The sequence below is a fragment of the Rhinolophus ferrumequinum genome, chromosome 27 (assembly GCF_004115265.2).
Source record: "Rhinolophus ferrumequinum isolate MPI-CBG mRhiFer1 chromosome 27, mRhiFer1_v1.p, whole genome shotgun sequence".
NCBI lineage: Eukaryota > Metazoa > Chordata > Mammalia > Chiroptera > Rhinolophidae > Rhinolophus > Rhinolophus ferrumequinum.
Window position 1 is genome coordinate 14,685,212 of NC_046310.1, and position 21,922 is coordinate 14,707,133.

A 21,922-nucleotide genomic window follows, 5' to 3' on the forward strand; every position below is an offset into this window, starting at 1 on the left:
GTAGGCGGGGCCAGGCCGCCAGAGATGGAAACACCAACGGCTTGGCTCGCAGCCCTTTCCCCTTCTGGGAGCGCCAGGTGGGGAAGCTGGGAGGGGCCCTGGTGACATCCAAGCGGGCACAGGGCAGGCCTCGCCCCGTGCTCGCCCCGTGCGCGCCCGCCGCGGTTCCGTTCGCTCCTTCCACCCGGGGCTTTCCCTGCCACGGCCGTTTGGAGGCTCAGCGAGCACCTGCAAGAAGGTGACAAAAAAAAGACTGGCCACCGCGACCACAGCGGTCGCCTCATTGCGAGGAAGGGCCCTTTCTTGGCGCACAGGCACGCCGGGCCACCCACCTCGCAGCCGCACCTTCGGCGCAATCTTTCCATACTAGGGGAAAGGGCAGCGGGGAGGGCAGAAAGGGACGGCCCTGCGCGCTGGGGCGGCCTCCCATTGGCTGCTCTCGTTCCGCCCTCGGTCCCGATTGGCCGTGGGCTGAGCACACGGGCCGAACACGCTCCCAGCGGCGTTCCGCCGGCGGCGGCGGCGGCGGCGCAGCCAATGGGAGCGACCGGTGGGGCGGGGCCGCCAGCTCAGGGTCTCCCGGCGCGGACCAGTTGGTAAACAGATCCGGAGCGCGTGTCGGGCGCCAGCGGTGCGGCGACTTCTCGGAGGCGGCGCGAAGGTGACTGCGGATCCCAGCTTCCTGCCCCGGGGTAAGGCTGCCGCCCGCCGCGTGCCCGGAGCGCCGTCTGCCTGCGGCCAGAGCTGGGATCTGACCCGCCTCGGGCCCTCCTCGCATCCTCCTGAAGAGATAGCGCGGCTTTTTCTTTGCTATTGTCACGGCCGTGAGCTCCGGCACGCGGTGTGTGCGTCTCAGGATGCAGGGTGGGGGCCTGCAAATGTCGCCGACCCCGATCCCCACCACGGCTCGCGGGGCCTGCCTCGGAGAGGGGACGGGAGCCGCGGCCGGAGCCCCGGGGCGCGCCGAGCAGCCTCGGTGACCCGCCGCCAGATGCTTTGTCTCTTGGTCGCCAAGACAGCTTTCCTGTCTCGCTTTCTCCTGATAATCTTTCTCTTCACTCCCAGACCCCTTTGCACTGTCGTCGGGGGCTTTCACTGTCCCTGGCTGCAGGTTGGAGTCAGTGCTTTGACTCCCCTGGCAGCTGTTGGGTTTCACGGGTGGGGGGTTTGGGTGAACTTGAAAAACGAGGCCCTTCTGGGTCCTTCACTCCGTTCGCTTTGCTTTGTCCCTTCCTCCTGCTTCTCAAAACACTGGGGGTCTTGTGAGTGGTTTGGGCTTAACTGCTTAAACTTGTTCCTTTCCGTAGCCTCCCTGCGCCCCTGCCAAACGCAGGCCAGTTCTCCCCTGTGCCTCGGGGGATGAGGGATATTGCCGGGGCGAGTCTGGGTGCAGGGGTGTCAGTTTCTGTGCAGCCTTCTCTTAGCCTGGGTTGGGCCTGCAGCCCGTTGGAAAACTTGTCCACGCTCACTGTTCACTTGGGCCATGGGTGTGCGTGACAGAAGACTGAAGAGCTGGGCATGCCAGGCCTACCTCGGTGCCAAAGGATTTGAGTTTGCATGATGCCAGCCTGCCAGTTATGCTGTGCATGCACCCATCTGGGGCCATCCTAGTAGGAAGGGCCTTCTGAGAAAACACAGAGTGGGGGCTGGTGGTTCAGGGGAGCAGCATCTTGTAAGACGCCTGCGATGGCTTTGGACATTTTGTTCAGCCTTGCAAATAATGCCGACAGTGCAGGGCTGTTACATTTTTGGCCTGACCTCAGGCAACTCGGAATAAAAAGTGAAGCAGGTGCTTTCCAGTGTGTTACCTAAGAGTGTTTCTCAGTCTCCAGACGATCAACATTTTGCACTGGATAATTGTGTGTGTGTGTGTGGCGGGGCAGCTGACCTGCACATTGTAGGATGTGAAGCGGCATCCCTGGCCTGTATCCATTAGATGCTAGTAGCCCCGTCTCCCCCCCATTAGTTGTGACAACCAAAAATATCTCCTAGAGGAAAGAATCGCCCTTGGTGAGAACCACTGAGGTAATACTCTAAAAGAGTCTTCCCAGGATGCCCCTGAGTAGTTGAGAGGTTTAGGAACGGAGTAGTGTTGTGTCCCCTGCCCTAAATCGATGGCAGAAGCCCTGTAGATTGGGCTGTAAAAAAGCCCCACCTGAGGACCTGGGGCGGCAAGGAGATAGAAGGTAGAAACCCATGGACATTTGCTGTGCCTGCTGCATGTATGGCAGTGACTGGCTGGGTCCAGAGTGCAAAAGAAGTGGAAGACTGGTGGTTTCTATGTTTGGGGGTTTTGCAAGACTACGGGAATATACATATGAAATAATCACGGGGCAGTTTTTAAATAGTGGGCAAACAAGTTTAAGCTGTCTGAATGCTGGCAGAAAGGCCAACTCAGTTGTCCACAGGTGGCTTTTCCAAGATGATGCTTTACTCCTTACTTTTGGGGGAGACATCTCTTGTGTATTGTGATGTGGGAGGGGGTAGGGCCTGCATCTGCAGGGAGGGGGTGTCCGGCTGCACTGCAAACATATGTGTAGGTCTATTTTTATGTACCATGTGCCCGTCCTTGGGAGAGGCTCCCCAGGAGTGCAGTGGTGCAGCACGGACACATGTATGATTTGTGGGGTTCTTTTATATTTGATCGAAGCGTCAATGTCAAAGACAGTGAGCCATTTCTTTTCATACAGAGAAAGATGCTTTACCTCTGAGTCTGGATTTTGCCTTCAGTGTAACCTGGATTTTATGCCCCCTACTTCTAAGTCCCAAACGAATGGGGGTGCAGAAAAGCTGAAAAACGGATTACTGTACAGGGAAGGGAAACACATCCTAGGCACCTACCAGAAATTTCCCTTTCTTGTTAATCAGTTGGTTCTGTGGGGATGTATCAGGATTTTCCCATAACATTCCTTGGTCAGCTAGGGGGTCTTTCGGGCCCCTTTGAGAAAAGGATCTGGACAGGGAGCCCACTTCTCCTTTCTCAAAAAGTAGTGTTGAGAAGTCTATTATTGGGAAGCTCCAAACTTGGCAGGATAATTTTCCACCAAGAGCCATGGACCCTGAGTCATTATCTTTGTCGGTTGAAACAAGAGCTGTGTGCAGAATTAGACGGGAATATTTAGATAGAGAGTTGTCTTGATCTGACAGTGGCATCTAGAAATAGTTCCAGCATTCCTGCTAAACAGCAGCCAGGAACTTGGGCGAGCCAGTGGAAAGGAGAGCTGGTGGGAGTGGGCGAGTGCGAGGTCCTGCTCCTTCTGGAGTTGCACCTATGGGAGGGGTGGGTCTGCTGGCCCAGAGGCAGGACCAGGACCCCCAGTGACATGCATCTGGGTGGGATCTGAAAGGGAGCTTCTGCCCCCTCTTTGCGAACCCAAGTGGCACGGTATCTATTGGTCTATCCACAAGCATGTTGTTTGTTGTTGGGGTTATAGGCTTCTGAGCGCTTGACCCTTAGCTTTGAGGTCAGTGCCCCACAGAATATTGAAAGTTGGAAATGACTCTGAAAAACTCTTTTTGTTCTTCATACCTGGGTGTGATTTATTTTTAGTGTGTGCACGGAGAGAAGGTCGTAAGAAATAGCTGAGTGTTTTCACTCCAATTTCCATTTCAAGGTATTGTAGAATGTGTTGCAGGTGAGTCCAAACCTGGAAAATCCCTATGTGTCCTAAGGATTGCTGTCCCTCCCCCACCTGCCCCTGAAGAAAAGTCCACTCTGGAATTGTGGGTGGATCTGGTTGTTTACTCCTCGTTGAACAAATATCGATTGATGATCCGCCTTGAACATGGCATTGGGAGTAGAAAAGTGAACAAGACCTGGGTCCCTGACCTCAGGGAAGTGTAGTAAGGGATGTGCAGGCACCACCTACCTGCTGTCTGTGTGGTTCGGATGAGGGACTCTGGGTCAGACCTCTTCTACCTGGTGGAAACCTCTGAGGCTTCCTGGAGGAGAAGGCATGGTAGCGGCCTGTGAGGATTTCCGCAGGAAGAGGCAGGAGTTTGGAGGGATGAGGGGCCAGTGCTTCCCAGACTCTCTGTGGGGAAGGAACAAGTTTTATTTTTCCCCAGTTTGTTACAGACCAATACTTTTGTGAGTTACAGCATGGGCTTCATGGCAGTGGCTCTGGAAATTTCTAAGTGCTTAGTCCTGGTATCGGGGCCAACAGAACCAGTAGTCCAAGGACCACTCTGAGTAGCGCTGGTCCAGACAGTAGGCTCCTTCAGCAGAGCCATTGAGGGAGGTGAGTCCTGGGGGTGGGGGTGAGTGCAGTCTGGAGGGAGGGAGGGAGTGTGAGGGGAGCAGTGGGGGGCTGGGCTAGGGAGCAGATTGGGGTGAGTCCCCCCATTTCCTGTTGCAGCAGCCTTTGTGATCTGCCCTTAGGAGTGTAGGTCAGTCTGAGCAGCATTGCTGCCAGCTGTGCTTCGGGGCGTTGTATCTCCGCAGTGGGGGCAGGGGGTCAGCAGGGCGGGCATAGCGCTCCTGGTAATTTTCAGCTGACCATTCAGTTCAGGCCACAGAGGCTTCCCTGAGCACCCACAACTCACTCACTCGGCCAGCTGCAGCCTGGAGAGCCCTGGGAGAGAGGGGGGCAGCTCCTTGGCCTGGCACGTGCCCCGTGGGCCGTGGAGACAGTGTGGGGACAGGCCTGACTGCTCGGGATCCCCCCATAGGTCCTCTGCTGGGGGAACCCGGGTGGGGTCGTGTTTGCAAAGGGCCGGGAAAGCCGCTTGCTATGCTGGGCGGCTAGGAGCTGGAGCCTGAAGGATGAACGAGGTTTCCTTGGGCAAGATCTGTGGAGCCCAGGCTGGAGCGGGCAAAGGCCTCACCAACCAGGTGGGCGTTGCCATGGGGAGGGCACTTGGGCAGGTATGTGTGCAGAGGGTCAAAGGCAGGTTGGGGTGGCCTGGGAGGGAGCCCAGGGAGGCGCTTTGTGAGAAGTGGGGGTGGCCTGAGTCCCAGGTGGTGCGTGGGGCACAGTTCAAGAGAATGTACATCTACGCAGGTTAAATTTCTGGACTAAGTGACTGGCTGGCCTCACTAGGCCGAGATTTTTAGTTTGGGAGAGAAGCTGCTTGGGGTGAAGGTGGTGTCACTACTGAAAACGGTGCAGGAGGAGGAAGAGGACTCGGTCAGGGGGACGATGGTGATGTCAGTTTTAGATCAGCAGGGTTTGAGGTGCCTGTGGGATTTCTTCCATCCTTTTTTATTAAGATATAATTTCCATACAGTAACGTCACCCTTTGTAGTGTGTGGTTGTACAGTCTGACCCAGGCATATAGTCACGTAACCGTCAGCGCAGTCAAGTATAGGACAGTTCCCTCACCCCCCACGTCCCCTGTGCCCTTTCCTCAGTACCTGTGGGACTTGGGGGGGGCGGTGGTGTTTGCTGATAACTGGGTTTGTTCCAGAATTTGTACAGTACTTGAGATGGTCCGCCTGGCCTGAGCACAGGGATGCAGACTTGGGGGAGCTGTCCACCCCGAAACGCTGAAGCAGCCCAGGGGACCGTGTAGACAAGCAGGGAGGAGGGAGGTCGGGCCCAGGCCTGCAACACTTGGAGAAAGAGGACTCAGCCGGTGGAGGACGTCGGGACTGGGGGTGGCAGTGAATCATGGAACCACGGAGAGGATTTCAGGGGAGGACGTGGAGCCAGCAGGAAACATGGGGGGGGTGCTCAGGTGAAGTGAGCCGTCAGGTGCTATAGGGAGTGTCACCGAGGGGAGGGCGCGGGGTGGGGCCAGAAGCATGTGCTGCTGGGGGAGAAGGAAAGACGTGGGAGACGTTAGCCAGGAGGAGGCTGAAGGAGAAGCAGAGTCAACGGGAGGTTTCCTCTCCGGTGTGGGAAAGCCGAGAGTGGGTTTGTGGGCTTAGGGGTGGGGGACAGATGTGGAAGGAGAGAGTGTGGACAAAAGAAAAAAGCAGGTCAAGAACAAGGTCTAGAGGAGAAGGGAGGAGAGGCTGGGAAAAGTCTGAGATGGCCCCCAGGGTTTGAGGGTGCTCTCATCTGACCGCCTCTGTTTGCCTCTGTCTGCGGAGGAAACAAAGAAGTCAGCTGTGGAGTGAGGGAAGCTCCACTTGACGTGAGGGGCTGGGTGAGCTGGGGGTGGTGCTGGAGAGAAAGCCGGGCTGCTGTCCTGCCTGAGCTTTCTTCCCGGTCCTGCTCCTGCCGGCCTCCTAGGAGCTGGTTGTTCCTGGTATGTGAGCGTGAGTGTGAGTGTGAGTGTGGAAGGAGGCAGGGAGGGGTTTCCTGGTTGGATGAGCAGGGGCCAGCCCCTTGCTCACTTACTATCTCTGTCCCATCCCACTGGATTTTCCCAAAGGGGTGTTTCCTGAGACCCACACTGTGTGGTTTCTACCTCTCCGCCTCTGAGAAGCAGGGCTGCGCCTCCCTGCTTGCTGTTTTTATAGACCGTCTAAAAGGGTCAGTACTGGAATTCTTCTAAGCATCGTTCTTTCTAGACCCCGTTCAATCCCAGCTTCCAGAAGAGCCTTGTGTTGTGCTCTCTGTCGACCTTCTATATGAACTCAAGGGATAAACGCTGTGTCCTAATCTCTAGAAACTGGTGATCATTTCACGCATGAGGCAATGAGGAAATGCTGCCCCAAGAGAAGTGTGTGCCTGAGGTTCCACGTGTGCCCGAGGTTCCACGTGGCGGGCGCCTGGGGTGTGCCTGGCACCGGGCCCGCTGGCCGTCCTCTGTCTGCCCTCATCACACTCCTGTGTTGTCCCCGAGCTGCAGGGCTCGGTGGCAAGGTTCCCACCGTCTGCCGGGCGGGATGAGCGGGTCCGGGGACTGTTCACACACACAGCACTTTTAAGTTCAAGTCCAGAGCTTGTGGTGAAGCCCTGTGTTTGTTCTCTGCCTGGCACCTTTTCTCTTTGGCACTGATCCTGGCTCAGAGGAGGGTGAAGGTAAGAATAGATTGCCCTGTGACCCGCAGGTGGTTACTGTTTGACAGGTGCTGGGGCAAACATCTCCCATCTTTCTGAGATTAAAAAAAAAAAAAAAGGAAAAAGGTGTGTGGCTCTTGCTCCCTCTGCGTTTAGGGCCAACATGTGGTAAAGCAGAGGGCCAGACGGGTCAGACCCGCCGTGCTTCCTCTTCTGGCCAGCGCAGGACTCACCGTTAGTGGGCCAGGCCCGCTGCCTCCCCCCGCCCCCCCTCCCCGCCCCCCCCGCTTCCCTCTCAGTCCTCTTATAAGCAAGGAGTGGGGTGAAAGAGAGGAAGCGGCAGGGTGCTGCATCCTGTATGGGCACCCCCACTCCTGGTGCCTGAGCGTGCACCCCAGCAGGCAGCCTTGTCACTGACCAGGCCTTACGGATACGAAAGCTGCTCTTCCTCCACAGAATGGGGGGCTAGGCCGTGCATGGTGGGGGTCTCAGGGTGGCTGTGGACAGGAAGAACATTCCCTGATGCCCAGCTCCCCCAGTTGTCTCTTTGGCTCTGGGTTCTGGGTAAGCCAGGGAGCACCCTGAATGCATACGGGTGTTAAACTCCTGGTGTGGACAGAGCACCGTGCCAGACCCCGTGGGGAGTATAGAACTGGGTGACGGAGGTCCTTTCTCCCCAGAACCCCCATATCTGAGGAGCTTTCCAGAAGGGGGAGTTTGGCCAGGTGGCCTTTGAGAGCCCAGCCAGCTCCAGGAGTTTTATGACTCTTAATTTTCTGCAGCCAGATGGACACACTTGTCAGGGGGTGGACTTCGCTGTGTCTCCGGGAGAGTGACTATTGATTTTTTAAAAATGTTACTGATCTGGGGGCAGGTTTCTTATCTCTCAGCTCCCTGGGCAGTAAGAGAAAAGGGCTTGAGCCTGGCGCCAGACAGGCACAGAGAGGCCAGCACCTAACAGCTTTGTGACTTAGAGGAGATTTCTTCACCTGGCGGAACTTGAGCTCGTCAGCAAATGGGGACAATCCTACATCACGGTGTTGTTGTAGGATTAGGAGTGATACAAAGTGACAGGCACACAGAGGGGAATGGTACACGGTAGCTGTTCTTGTTATTAATACTATTTCATTGAACTGCTAAATCTGAAGTGAGCGTGTTTTGAAAGATCAAGAATGTAGCAACTGGTGAGATGCGTCTTGAGGTGGGGGGCTCTCATTGGACACCGTGCTCCGGCCTGTGCCCAGTGTCCGGCACGTAATAAATGCTCGTCATGGTTTGAATGTGGAGCCGAGCTTGGGAACGAGGCGTGTAGGCGAATGGGGCATATTGACGCTGACAGCCAGCAAGACTGCCATCGAGAACGAGCATGTGTTTCGAGCTGCCCGCGGATGTTCCAGGCCTGGCGCAAGTGCCTGGCATTCAACACTGTTTGTGGGGTGACCACACTAAGTTATTGTAGAGAAATGATCTGGAAGTCACTCTAGCTTACAGCCCTTCTTCCCTACCCAGTGATCTGCCTTTTTAAAAACAGCCACTGTAGTAGTTTCGTATTGCTGTTGTAATTCTTTAACGCCTTACACGCCTAGTGGCTCAGAATACCACAGGTTTCTTCTTTTACAGTTCTGTAGCTCAGAAGCCTGAAACGGATCTCCCGGGGCTGAAATCAAGGTGTCGGCAGGGCCGGTTCTTGCTGTAGGCTCCGTCCCCTCGCCTTTCCCAGCCCCTGGAGGCCCCCCCACCGCCCCCCACATCCCTTGGTCGTGGCTCCCCCCTCACAGTTGCATGCCTCCAACCTCTGCTGCTCTCACGTCTCCTTCTGACTCGCATCCCCCTGCCTCTGTCTTCAGGACCCTGTGATTACACTGGACCCACAGGGGTGAAGGGGTGACGTTCTCATCTCGAGATCTGTGACTTCATCCCGTCGGCACTGTCCCTTTAACAGATTCACGGGTGCTGGGAATTAGGATGTGAACTTCTCTGGGTGGCTGTTATTCAGCCATCACAGCCAGCCACTAAATGTGTATTTGGGCCACATTTAAACACAGATCTTTACATTTCTGATTTCACTTTAAAAGAAACTTCTCAACTACAGCTCCAGGGTTCTTTACCCAGGGCCCTTATTCCCGTCCCTGTGTGACAGTGCAGGTCACACTTGTCATTTGTGTGGCCAGGATCAGAGTGTGTGTGTGTGTGTGTGTGTGTGTGTGTGTGCGCGCGCGCGCGCGCGGTGAAACGGGAGCCTCCCCACAAGGGCTTTGTAGTTTGGTGGAAGCGAATCAATGTGCACGTGCCAAAGATAAGTTATAACACGGCGGGATGTGACCATTGCTGGAAGACTTCGATCAGCTGACGGGAAGACTTAAATTTCTAAGAACCGAGAGTCAGGTTAGGGCCTGATTAGAAATAATGTCCGTGAATGTAGGTGGCATATTCGCACACTTCAGAGTACTCCCACCTCTCTTATGTAGCTTGGACACAATCAGAATTTACTCCGTACTTGGCAGGTGAGTGAGGAAGCAGGTTATAGGATGGTTCAGGACCGGGCCTGGCGCGGGCGGGGGACCGGTCAGGGCAGAGCGGATGCCCGGGCCCCAGGCTGGCCTCGCTCAGACGGTGCTGTCCTGTCCGCGTGGCTGAAGCGTGGGTTTAGGTGTGTAGCGGCGATGGGGGTGGGCCTGCCGGCCGGGGGGTCGGAGCAGTCCTCACACGGCACAGCTCAGTGGAGGCGCGCCAGGAGGCCCAGGTTCCCAGTGCGACACCTTCAGCCTCAGGCCCAGGAGTTTGGACGTTACTCTGTAGACAGCCAGGAGCCATTGAGTGCGGGGTCAGCATGAGGAAAGTGGATTTGGGGAGGATTAATCTGGTGGCAGAGTGTGCCGTGGTTGTGAGTCAGGGAGTTCGTGGGGGTCAGAGAGGTTTCCCCACCCCTTTCCCTCCCTGGAAGTACCTGTTGAAAGCCTTCCGTGCTGTTTTGTCTGAGTGGCATTGACTGTGGGAAGGAATACCAGTGGGCATTTATGCCCCGCTGGTTTCTAGGCGCTGCAGGCAGGCCGCCAGCAGGCTGCACCAACTCTCCTGAATGGTGCCTCCCTCCACAGCACAAATAACCCCCCTCCTGGTCCCCAAGAGAGGGCAAGACTGCATTCCCTGTGTCAGACACGACCCTGTACCCGGCTGGAGTGCTGGGTTGGAAATAAATAAAAGGATTGTTCACACTGGTCTCATTCACGCTCCCTCTGGTCTCACCAAGTCTGAACCTCTTTCCACAGTCTGTGTTGTTGTATGATAATCGTCATGTCCGCGGTTTGGAGCACCTACCGGTGCCAGGCAGGCACTTGGTGCCCTAACTGCTATTATGTGGATTATCTCATCCAGTCCTCTCGAGAGCAGATGAGGAAACTGAGGCACAAAGGTACGCATAAGTGACTTAGGTCAGCAGCAGAGTCAGGATTTGAAACCCAAGGCCCTAACTCCAGAGCGTTTTGACTGCTTCATCACTGTTACTTCCCAAACCAAATATGTTTTCATGTTTTCCGCTGAAAACTTTGCTGGGTTTTTAGTCAGAAAATGAAATTTCTGTCAGGATGCCACGCTTGGCTGGTTGGCTTTAGAAGCCCCGTTTGTAATCAGTTAACACCCTCCCCAGAGAGAGGACAGGCCACTGAGGACCCTCCGTGCCTCCTGCCCTGGGCCCGAGCAGGTTTATCCATGGCGTTGGGCTCCTTTCTGGAGGCTGCGATTTCTCCTGCCCAGGGCCCATCTCAGCAACACACAAGGGAATCCTCAGAATATTTTAGTCTCCCAGTGGGTAGAGGAGGGAGGCTTGCTGTCTAGGACATCAAAACATACACGTTTGGTTGTTTTCTCCCCTTATCTGTTAAGTGGTTGCCTGGCTCCCGAGCTATGATAGATTCAAGCCCTGGCTCTCCTTATGAGCTGTGTGGCTTTGGGCAAATTACTTAACTTCTCTGTCCCTTAGTTCCCTCTTCTGTAAAATCGGCATAACAACAGTACCTATGTTATAAAAACAATTGAGATAATACCCATAGAACACTTAGCACAGAGCCTGGCATATAATAAACTCTTAATAAATAATAGCAGCTCTAGTTACCATCACGCTGTGCTGGTCCACTGCTCACAAAATAAAACCATTTGAGGAACTGGTTACATTCACTGGGGGAGAGCGTCAGAGTGCCTGTATAAAAGCTCTTGTATGTTAGCACAAGACTATAATTTTTAAATCGTTCCAAGAAAAATCCCAATAGTCCAGAAGCAGCTTTTGAGGGAACATGCAGCTCTTAGTTTGGAAGACAACTTGACACCCCCAAAATAACTCCTTACAAGGCATGGTTCTACTGGGTCATCCAAGGGCCACAGTTTCAGACAGACCTGTGTGGGGTCCAGCCTGTGTGACTCATCGGGAGGCCTCCACGTCCCATGGGGGGGGGCCCTGTGTGGGGCTTAGGGTGGAGGCAGCGTGTACCTCTGCCGCTGCCTCTGACTGGAACCCCAGTTCCCGTGCACACATCTGGTGCTTGCCTGGAGGGGGCCTCTTGGGAGGGAGGTGGTGAAAGCAGGAATGCAGGACTGGTTAGTTGGTGGGTGGATTTACATGTACTCGGATCGGACTCCAGGTGTGGACCGCCAGGGGCACTGAGCAGAGGAATGCAGGTGGCAGTAGTACGGCTGGGGGCATCCTGGGGGGCATCCTGCTGGGGGCATCCTTCAAGGCAGAAGGAGCAGAGATGACGCCCCCCCTCACCCCTCGGACCCGACCCTTCCGAGCAGCCCTGAGGCTGGGTCCCCACAGAGCCCTGCCCCTTGTGCATCTGCAGCCTGGGGGACTCTGGGGGGGGCCCATTTGGGTGGGGGGTCTGGAGCAGAGCTGTAATACTAGGGAATCTCAGCCTCATTGGGCGCTTTTGATGTGACTCTAGTTGAACTTTCCAGATTTCCTGGGACAGTTTTGGTTGTATTTTTTTCTTGCCCTAGAATAGGGGTTGATAAACTTGATACAAAGGGCCAGATAGTAAATATTTTAGGCTCTGTGGATCTTATGTCTCTCTTACAACTATTCAGCTCTCCTCTTATAGCTAAAAAACCCCTCCAAAAAACCAAAACCCCCAAACAACCATAGACAATACATATGTAAATGAATAGCTGTAGACAATCCGTAAATGAATGAGCAGGGATGTATTCCAGTAAATATTGATACACAAAACAGGTGGCAGGGCTGGACCTGGCTAAGGTCGTGGTTTGCTGACCCCTAACCTGGAAGGGCGCTTGTCATCTTACACATCTTAACTTTTGCTTCAGAAAAATGTGGTTACCACACTTACTCCATTATTCTAAACTAGGACCCTATTTTCTTTTTCGGGTGGGGGTGGGGTGGAGTACACATTAATTATTTCTGTCTTAACACAGGGCCAGCATTAGACGCTGCCAGCCTGGCCCAGTTGATTTTCTCACCATTTTCTGAGAAGGGCAGTTGAGCCTCTTTCCCCAAAGTGGTGTGGCCATATTCCATCTTCCTGGCAGCCTGTTGGAGCAGTTGGTTAGCCTGTTCTTCTGAGGAAGGACAGGCTAACCCAGGGTGTGAAGAGGCGTTATTTATAGCGTTCTGATTACCATCTAGTAGCCGCTGCCCATGCTGCCTGGGACAGACACTTAGTGATGCGGGACAGTTTCTTTACATTACACATTTGTGTGTTTTCTTATGTTGTTTATTTTGACAACAGATGTTTAAGATTATTTTTGTATAATTTATTGTCTATTATAAAAGTTGTGCATGTTCTTTGTAGAAAATTTTAGAAAATATAAAGAAAATGAAGAAAGTAAAAAGAATCCATCATCCCAGCACCCAGAGAAAACCACTGTGACTGTTCTGCACACTCTGATCCATCTTCCTCCCTCCCTCTCTTCCTTCCCTTTCTCCCTCCCCTCCTTCACTCCCCTCCTCTCCTCTCCTCCCCTCCTTTCCCTTCCTCCCCTCCTCTCTCCCATTCCCAAACGGAAGGATAATAATATTTTGTAACCCGCTTTTTTGTCACGTGGGAAGATAGAATGAGCTTTCTTATTTGTCAGTAAATACCTTTCACGGTGTCATTTAAATGGCGAGTATTCCGTCCTGTGAGTATACCACTATTTGCATTACCAATCTTAGACAATGCTGTGATTTACAGTCTTAGAGCTGAATTATCACAGACATCTGTTCTTTAGGGAAATGCAATTTGGCAGATTTTGGCAGGATTTTCGGAAAGCTCTTAGGCAGGATGGCCTGAGGGGGTGGGGGAAAGGGCATGAGGACTTCCTGTAAACCTCAGGGTTGGAGCATTTTAGAGGTGACCTGCCACTGTGGGAATGAGTGACTGTTGTGAAGGTTTGACTCACCAGGTCGGGCTGGGGCGGGCGGCCGACGGAAGCACCGAGGCTGTTTTTCTCTCTTCCCCTGGGTTCTTCATTTGATAGCATAGTAGGATATTTCTGAACCTGCTGACAGAGACCCTGAGGCTGGACCTCACTGGACAGAAGCCTGGAGTTGTCCGAGGTATTTGAGTGATGGTCGCCGGTGTGTGATTTTTCAAGTCCGAGTGGAGAGCACATGTGCGGAAGTCCGGGATTGGCTCAGAAGTTGAAGTTCTTCCCCAACACACATATTCCTCTGAGTCCTTAGAGGAAATAGTCAGTTGGCAATTCCTTTCTTCTTAGAGTAAAAGGGAAATGTCAAGCGTGTAAAGGAACTCCTCAGAGCCCATGCAGTCCAGAAACCGAGAATGTTCATGCCCAAAGTAAAGCGATTGTTCTGCCTGGGAGGGGGGCAGGAGGCCACTTGGGAGCCCCTCCCCGGGTCTCCTGAAGGTCATCAAGCAGCCCTTTCTGAAGAATGCTGGGCGTGACAGTCTGCAGGGGCTTTGGTGGCTGGCTGGCTGAGCTCATTCATTTTTGAGGTCCGTTTTCCGTTTCTTGAGGGGAAAATGGGAAAGGAAGGGGCCGGTGGAAGCTTCCCACTTAAGGCAAAGCCAGACTTCTGGGGAGGGGGTAGCAGGGAGAAACTTGAGGAAAGGATCTCTGTTTAGATGTCCTGCCTGCCCGGCCTGGGCCACCTCTCACACTTCCCCCCTCTCCCTGCAGAACCGGGCTCTCAGGACCAGCAGCAGCGCCTGGGACCTTGTTAGCAGTGCAGGTTTCCAGGCCTGGTCCCAGACCTACAGAGTCAGAAGCTGGGGTGGGGCCCAGCTTTACCGAGTCCTCCGGTGATTCCTGGGAGAACCCCGCCTCGGACCAGGCTTCTAAGAGGCCTTTGATTCCGTATGTAGATTAAAAGCTGCACGCAGGTGGAGCCAGTCCCAGATATGGCAGGCTTTCTTGAATTTTGGAGAGACCAGCTGAGTTCATTTCATTTGACACGTATTTCTTACCTGCCAGCTCTGCTGAGCACGGTAGTAGGTGCTGCAGATACAGAGCGGGGAAGGCGGGTGTGGTTTTGCCTTTCTCTGGGCGACAGCCAAGTGGGGTGGAAAGACCGTGACACAGGCAGATTCAGAGCGTGGTCACTGCTAGGATGGGGGAAGAACAGGGTGCCGTGGGGGGACATGCTGGGGAGTGCTTCCTGGAAGAGGTGATGTTTGAGCTGAGACCTGGTGAGGAGGAAAGTCAGTGTGAGCCTGTGCAGAGGCTGCGGGAGAGTTGGGGTGGCCTGACTGGAGCCTGACAGTTAGTAGAGCGAATGTGGCAAGAGAAGGCTGGGGGTGGGGCACGGAGGGGGGCCATGACGCTTCTTTCAGCCCCTTAGGAATCTCAGAGAAGTCAGGAATCCTGGGAGTGGTTCGATAGGATTTTCCTTGTAAACTGATTGCTCTGGCGGTGGCATGGGGAGCAGATAGGAGGGGGCAGAGAGGCTGTTGCAGTTGCCCAGGTGAGAACATTCTGGAGGACTGGGGGGGGGTGAGGAGGGCTGGAGAGAAGTCGGTGGTGGTCGCATTGCTCAGGGTTGGGAGCCTGGGGAGGGTGGGGGGAGCTGAGGTCAGTTTTGCACACGCCGCCCTCGATGCCGTCGGACGTTGGGTGACGTGCATGTCTCAGATGGCTGGACGCAGCCTGCTCTGGAGAAGGCTTGTCAGTGAGCTTCACACACTCCCCAAGACGTTTGGCTTCCTGCACAGCTTGCTTTTGAGTCCTTATACCAGCCACCGCAAGGCTACGGGGCAGCTGAGGGTGGGAAGAGACCAGAGGAGGGCATGCGGTCTTTAGGGGTACAAACTCCACGGCTTCACGGGTCTGCCATGCCACGCTTTATCATGTCACGAAGGGGATTGAACATGGCTTAGTAAATTCACACACTGTCCCCGGCTTGCTGTCACTTCATGAGAAGAGCAAGCGACAGATGGTGAGTTCTGGCTATGAAGGAAGGACTTGGGTGTACATGGGAACCCTCCCCCCCAAAATAAGTTTCCCCCATGTGGGTCCTGAGTTGGAAAGTGTGTGATGCCTTCCTTTGCTTTGTGCCTGTCAGGATTGCCTGTTATATTTATTTTTTAGAAAGAACACAGCTCATTTCCTGCCGGTACATTCTACCGTATACCAGGTAGGCGGTACTTTGTGAGTCTGCTCCCACATGAATGAGACATGAGACGGCGTCTTAGGAAGGTCGGAGCGGGAAGGTTCAGCAGGAAAACTTCCTCTTGGAGCATGAGGACTCCCCTGCCAGGGGACGCTCTCTGCCTATGTTTTTTTGTCCCTGGGGAGTGGTGAACTGCATGTATTCCAGTTCGTTCTTTCTCTAGACAGCACCTTTATTTACTTCCTTTGTAGCTCTTTACCATGTTAGGACCAGACACGGGGCTTGGTGAGCCACCCAGAGCCCTTTCCTACTGAAAGGGACGAAGGGGCAAGAAACACGCCTAGTGTCAGCAGCGGCGGCAGAGCTGGGACCCTCTGTCAGGCCCCTGGGACAGTCCTTTCCACTGGACAGACACCTCGTGATCCTGGCGTGTCAGCCTCAGTGGGCCTCTGGCTGTCTCCCTGGTATCTGTGCCCATTGTAGATGTGCCTGCGTGACACCGCAGCTCTGAGTACCCTGGGGCCAAGGGCAGGTTCATCCCCGACCTGCACAGACTGGCCCTGCTCCGCGAATGACTGCTTTTGGTGCCAGTACCTCCTGGGCACTTCTGAAAGTGCATGCCCGTCCGATACCCCCAGCGCTTGATTCGTTTGTGCTCACCTGGCACCTTGGGCTTCCTCTCACGGGGACCAGGTGGGCGACGGGGCCTCGGGGGCAGAGGCGGTCAAGTGGGTGGAGCCTGAAGCCTCAATGCCTGTGTGACTCCCAGGGGAGGTCCCGAAAACCCACTGAAGACCAGCAGGATGCATTGGTGTGGGGTGAGGGCTGGAACGCTTGGAGATGAAATCGTGGTGAGGATAAGATTTTTTATTGGTGTATTAAATGTGTGTGGGAGCTTTCGATTTTATTTATCTAAGATCGTGATGAAAAGGTCTCCTGGTGCAGCTGGGTGCCTGGTTTTGTGCATTCCTAGAGGGGTTTGCACCCAAGTTCTGGATTGAGACATGTTGGGATTCTGGCACGAGAAGTAGGGTTTGTGAGATCCAATCTTTGAAAACCAAAAGGTGAGCAAAGTTCTAGAAAGATATTTCCTTCTGGCGGTTGCTCACCTTCTGTCCCTCTGCTTTTTTGAGGGTAGACACTCCTTTGCAAAATAGTCCCTGGTATTGCTTAGAGTGGGAACGGTTTAGTTTGTACCGAGCGGAGCAGCATGTGGGAGGTTTGGGTTCGGCCCCAGCACAGTAGATAAATAATATTTGTCAAGGGAGTGTGGGCGCAAGCTGTGGTTTTGAAACAGGCGTCCACGTGTGAATCTGCTCACAAGGGATAGGCTGTGTTTATTATCAACATCTGTTGATTTAAGAAAAGCAGGGTTTGCATCACAGTAAGCCAACAGTAAGCCGGAAGGTGTATTTCTGTAGTTGTTTCCACGTGGAGGGGCCTTCTCTGCAGAAGAAGTGGTCTAATCTTCCTCCTCCCCATGGGGCCGCTGTCCAGGGGGGGACTCGTGCCCCCTGGGAGCTCACTCGGTGTGAGGACGCAACCATTTTGGCAGGAAGAAAGGCCTAACTAATGCCTTTTTAATGTGTACTTTTTAAATAGGACTTATTTGCTACTTTGAAAGTAGGCTATATGAGCTAAAAAAGTTAAGAAAATACACTGAAGAAGATACCGAAAGAAACCTTGATTCCTCAGACTTCCCAAACGCAGGACTTTAAAAAATTTTGGTCAATTTATTGAACAGTTTCTCCTCTTACGAATTTCTTGAAAAGCGTCAGTGTAAAATGTAGGTACAATCCCGGCCTGTCACAGAGCTCTGCTCAGTGCCGAGACGCATAGAAACCAGAAGAGTTAGGACTGGAGTGACGTGGGTTCCAGCCGGCTCCTGCAGCGTGCAAGGCCGGAATCGGGTCTTTACAATTGACCTTCCATCAGTGCCCTGGGCCATTCAAGCTAGAGCAGGATAACTGGGCCAATAAACCACTTATTAGCTTTACGCAAGTGAAATTTTAGTGTATGGTTTCGATAACTAGGATGAGAAATTCAGGCAGAATTAGTTTTAAGCCTGAAAACAAAGTCTGAATTAAATAGGTCTTAGGCAGACTTGACGTAACACAAGGTGAGGTTTTGGAAGTAGTGGGGCTTGGGCCAGTGGGAGACTCCTGCTTTGGTTCTCTTGACTGGATTCACAGGTGAGCATGGGGAAGGCCTGTTTCTGAGGACCCCTGGGGCAGTGGGGTGCAGTGGATGGTCCTGAGGCCACCAGCAAGGGTCCTTCTGAATAGATGTGGCTGGGGCCCCGCCTCCACCATTGCATGTCCTTGAAGTCTCTTTGAAAAACCTGCTGTGTCACTGGGGTCTGTGGGCCTTGGTGGGCGCTTCTCCTTGTCTGTATGTAGGGGGTGGGGCCAGGGGGCGGGGAAGTTGTTGAGAGCTGGTACCGGCCAAATTTGAATTCTGATTATGTAGCACCCTTCCTAGACCTTTGGGAATGTCTGTGGGGCTCACCCTTGGTTAAAGGCATGAAGCTCAGGAGCCCAGAGGGAGCCTGGGGTGTGACATGGCACCAGGTGAGGGGCCTGGCTAGCCCCCCTGCCCTTCCCATCTCTTTCAAGGGTATAGTCACCTTCCAAAAACCTCCTTGGTTTTAATTAGGGTGCAGGTGGTCCGTTTGGCCTGATCTGTGCCCTGTGCCCTGGGGGAGCCTCAGAGGCCATAGGGCGAGCGTCTGGGGAGGCAGTGTGGAGTGGTGAGCACACAGCAGATGAGAGCCGGGATCTGGCCCCAGGGCCACCTTCAGGAACTGAATGACCTTGACCACTTAGTTAAGCTGTCTGGCTTTGGTTTTCTCTTTCTGACATGGGGGCAGTCATAGCCACGTCACTCGGCTGTTTATAAAGATTAAAAGGAGCTGAGGTGTGGAACGCACCCAGCCCGGTGCCTGGTAGCTGCTCTCACGTGAAGGTGAAGGTGTTCTCAAGGGCAGGTTACGGCAGGTCAGCTCAGCTCTCCAGGCTCCTGTGCGTGTGTGGGTGTCTCTGGCTCTCACTACGATTCCACCACTCAGGAGCGGAGCCATCCCTGCCGAGGGCTTGGGCTGACGGGGGCTGCTCCCCTGTGAAGGGCACGTGGGAGGGCCCCTGCCGCCGACGTCAGAAGCCCCGGTACCTGAGCTGCCCGTCTGTGCTTCTGTTCATTAGTGCGCTGAGCCGGCCGAATCCACAGGTGTCCCTGCGACTGCCCCTCCCTCTTGTTGGCCCAGGCCCTGCGTCCAGGGTGTGTCCGGCCCTTCTCAGCCTCCACATGTTTGTTCCTGCAGGTCCCCTGCCTGCAGTGCCTTCCCACACCCCTCACTTGTCTCGATTCCGTCTTGTTCGGAGATGCTTAGATCCCAGCTCCTCCCTGCGCTGGCCAGAGAGCTCCTCCAGTGGGGTTCTCCTGCGGCTCCTTTCTGTTGTGGTTTTTCTTCAGCCCCAGTTTGTTAATAGGACCTTATCTTACCCCTCCCAGTACGTAGCCCCTAGTAGGCCTTCAGAAGAACTACTCGGATGATTGACAGCACACGCCCCACCCTTTGGGGGACTGCTGTGTACACTGGCTTTCAGCCTCTTTGACCCTGACTACATTAAGAAACACATTTTAGGCTGTGACCCAGTAGAGAGAAAAGAGAGAGAAGCTCACGTGTACACACAAGGGAAACAAGGTTCCCGAGACAGCCCCACCCACAGTACCTCTCATGCTTGTTTCTGGTCACATCATGTTGTTTGTTTTTAATGCTGCGTAGGGTTTTCCAAATGCGTTGCCCTGTGGTCTGCCTGCAGTTGGAAAACACTGGCTTGGTGAATATTAGGGCCTGAGGGAGGGGAGAGGGCTCTGGTTGTCCCTCGTCTGTGGGTGTCAGTAGAGGCTTCACTGGGCCGACGGGGACAGGCCGGCCCTGAAAGGTTGGGGTTGGGCCCCCTGCGCCCTGCAGGGAACTACTTCAGGAGCAGATGCTGCCTCCCCAGCCTGCAGTGTGTGCAGAGGAAAGAGGCCTGGACTAAGTCCGTGCACCCGGATTCAAGTCCAGGTTCTGCTACTTGGTGGCTGGGAGACTCTGGGCAAGTCACCTTAGCTCTCTGGGCCTCAAGTGTTTCCTAGGTTGGCCGTGAGGCCCAGGTGAGGACGTGCCTGGCGTACAGCTCCGAGCCCCAGAGTCTTTCGTTCTGCTCAGTGCCCTGCAGCGGGGGAGCCGTCCTTGAGCCCTGGGCTCTTCCTCGCTCTCCTGTCTCTGTCAGCCTGGATCAGAAGGGAGATCAGGGAAACCAAACAGCCAGTCTCCTTCTGCCCAGACTTTGGGGTGGGGCTAATCTGTGTGAGTGTGACCCCGTAGGAGGTGTGGCGCCCCCCGCCCTGACTGGCACGTTCTCTTCCAGCCTTGAAGGATGGCTGCCATGTTGGGGGACGCCATCATGGTGGTCAGAGGCCTTGCCAAGCTGACCCAGGCGGCCGTGGAAACCCACCTGCAGCACTTGGGCCTCAGCGGGGAGCTCATCATGGCGGCCAGCGCCCTGCCGTCCACGGCTGCGGAGAAGATCGGCATGGTCTTGGGGATGGTGCAGGTAAGGAGGCCCGTCCAGGAGCGGGGCCCGTGGGAGGGGGGCTGGACTTGGAGCTCTTGGTGAGACCAGGACCTGCCAGGGTGGCTGGGCCAGAGAGCCTCTACGTTTTACCCACCGAGGGGAAGGTTTACGCAAAAACGAGTGCTGGGGACGTGACTGTAAACAGGGCTTGACACTGCAGAGTGCTGTCCACCGTGGTGTCACCCTGCACCGCCCCCACAGCTGTTCCTGATGGCCCAGGGGACGGGAAGGGGTGTGTGCACACGTGTGCACGGGCACATACGTGTGGGGAGGTGGGCTGCAGAGGGAGCCCTGCAGCCATCTCCTGCATTTCTGTGCTGTGGTTGGCTGACCTTCTGGACAAAGGACACTCCAGGCTGGGAGGCCATCAGCGCATAGGCCTCTGGTCAGTCTGTTTGTGGATCCCAGCCCCTCCCCTCCTGTTTCTAAGGGTCCAGTGGTGATGTGTCTCTCTCTCATCACGCACGAATGCCTTTAACTTCTAGAGGTCTTCACACCATGATCTCATCCGAGCCCTACTGCTGTCCTGGGAGGGGCAGGCCTGGACGCTTACCCCATTTATCAGATGGGGAAACTGAGACTAAGAACTTTGATGTGAGGCCCATCACCATTAAGTGACGGTCAGATTCCTGTGTCTTCTTCCCACTGTAAGACTCCCGGCCCTTGCCCTCCCTCCGGGGAGGCTGGCTGTGGCGCCGGCCACCTCCTTCGGTGCCTTTTCTAGTGAGGGGCCATCGTCTTCCTGTGGAATACTCAGGAGGTGAGGTTGCCCAGCTAGCTCACTTGGGCTGCCCCGGAGTGAGAGCTCGCAGGGCTCCCTGGAGGCCAGGCTGCTGTCCAGCCCCCGTCCCCTCGGACAGGCCTGGCGGTCTCTGAAGGGGCAGGACCGTGCCCTAGCACAGTCATTTGGAGGCAGGAGGGAGGCCCCGAGCCTCCACTGTGCTCCCGTTCTTTCCCTCAGCACTTAGATTCCGGTGCCGCCCTTCTCTCTGAGGGGACGGAGGGCCGCGTACCCTAGAGGTCTCTCCCTCCAGCTCCTCTGGGGGTTCGTTCACGCCTTCATTCAATAGACACTCATGAGTCTGTCCCCACTGAGACCCTGAGGACCCTTTGCTGCCCATGGGGTGTCACAGCCACGTAGACAGGTTGTGGTCACGCAGGGCCAGGTGACCGTACAGCAGTCGGGGCAGAAGGAGGCTCTACGGGCCTTGCCCCAGTCCTGTCACCCCAGGGCTTCCCAGCCGTCTTGAGAGGGACCTAGTGAATCCAACACAAGTTATTTCTGCTCTGAGAAAAGCGCTGTCTGGCAGCCTGGAGGCGGCCGGTGGGCCAAGCCTTGGCCTGGCTCCCTGCTCTGTCCCTGGCCGGCTGGTGGGCCTTCCCCAGATCCCTTAACTCTCAGCCTGTTTCTCCCTCATGACGTGAGAGCCGTAGCCAGTCTCTTTCCTTCCACTGGAGGCAAGTCTTATCTCCTAGGATCCTGCAACATCTAATACAGCTGAGGATGCGGGGCTTTGGGCTGCTGCTGTGTGTGCAGAAGCCACGGCCACACTGTGCGCACGGAGGCCCTTTCAGGGGACTCGGATCAGGCCACGGACCTCCCTTCAGGAGTCAGTGCCGTTCCAATTATAGCCTCCTGGGCGCTGTTCCCCTGGCCTTGTCGGTGGCCCCACATAACTCTGTGACTGTGGAGAATCCTATTTTCAGATGAGGAAGTGGCAGAGAGGAGTCAGGAACCCACTCAAGGTCACTCAGGGGTCAAAAGTAGAAAGAACCTGGGCCCAAAGTTCAGGTCTTGGCAGTTGTCACAAGAAAACATGGGGTATCCCCCTTCTTGCCTGCCCCTG

The 21,922-nt window shown here is 54.9% G+C and overlaps 1 protein-coding gene across 1 annotated transcript in view; it reads left to right on the top strand.

The window, feature by feature from the left end:
- Positions 1-548: 548 nt before the first annotated feature.
- Positions 549-21,922, top strand: part of COQ8A (coenzyme Q8A) — a 39,735-nt gene continuing 18,361 nt past the window's right edge. Inside the window, exons 1-2 of the mRNA XM_033099443.1 lie at positions 549-692; positions 19,869-20,054. Coding sequence (XP_032955334.1) covers positions 19,878-20,054 — 177 coding nt within the window. The 5' untranslated portion in view covers positions 549-692; positions 19,869-19,877. The remainder of the gene's footprint in view (positions 693-19,868; positions 20,055-21,922) is intronic.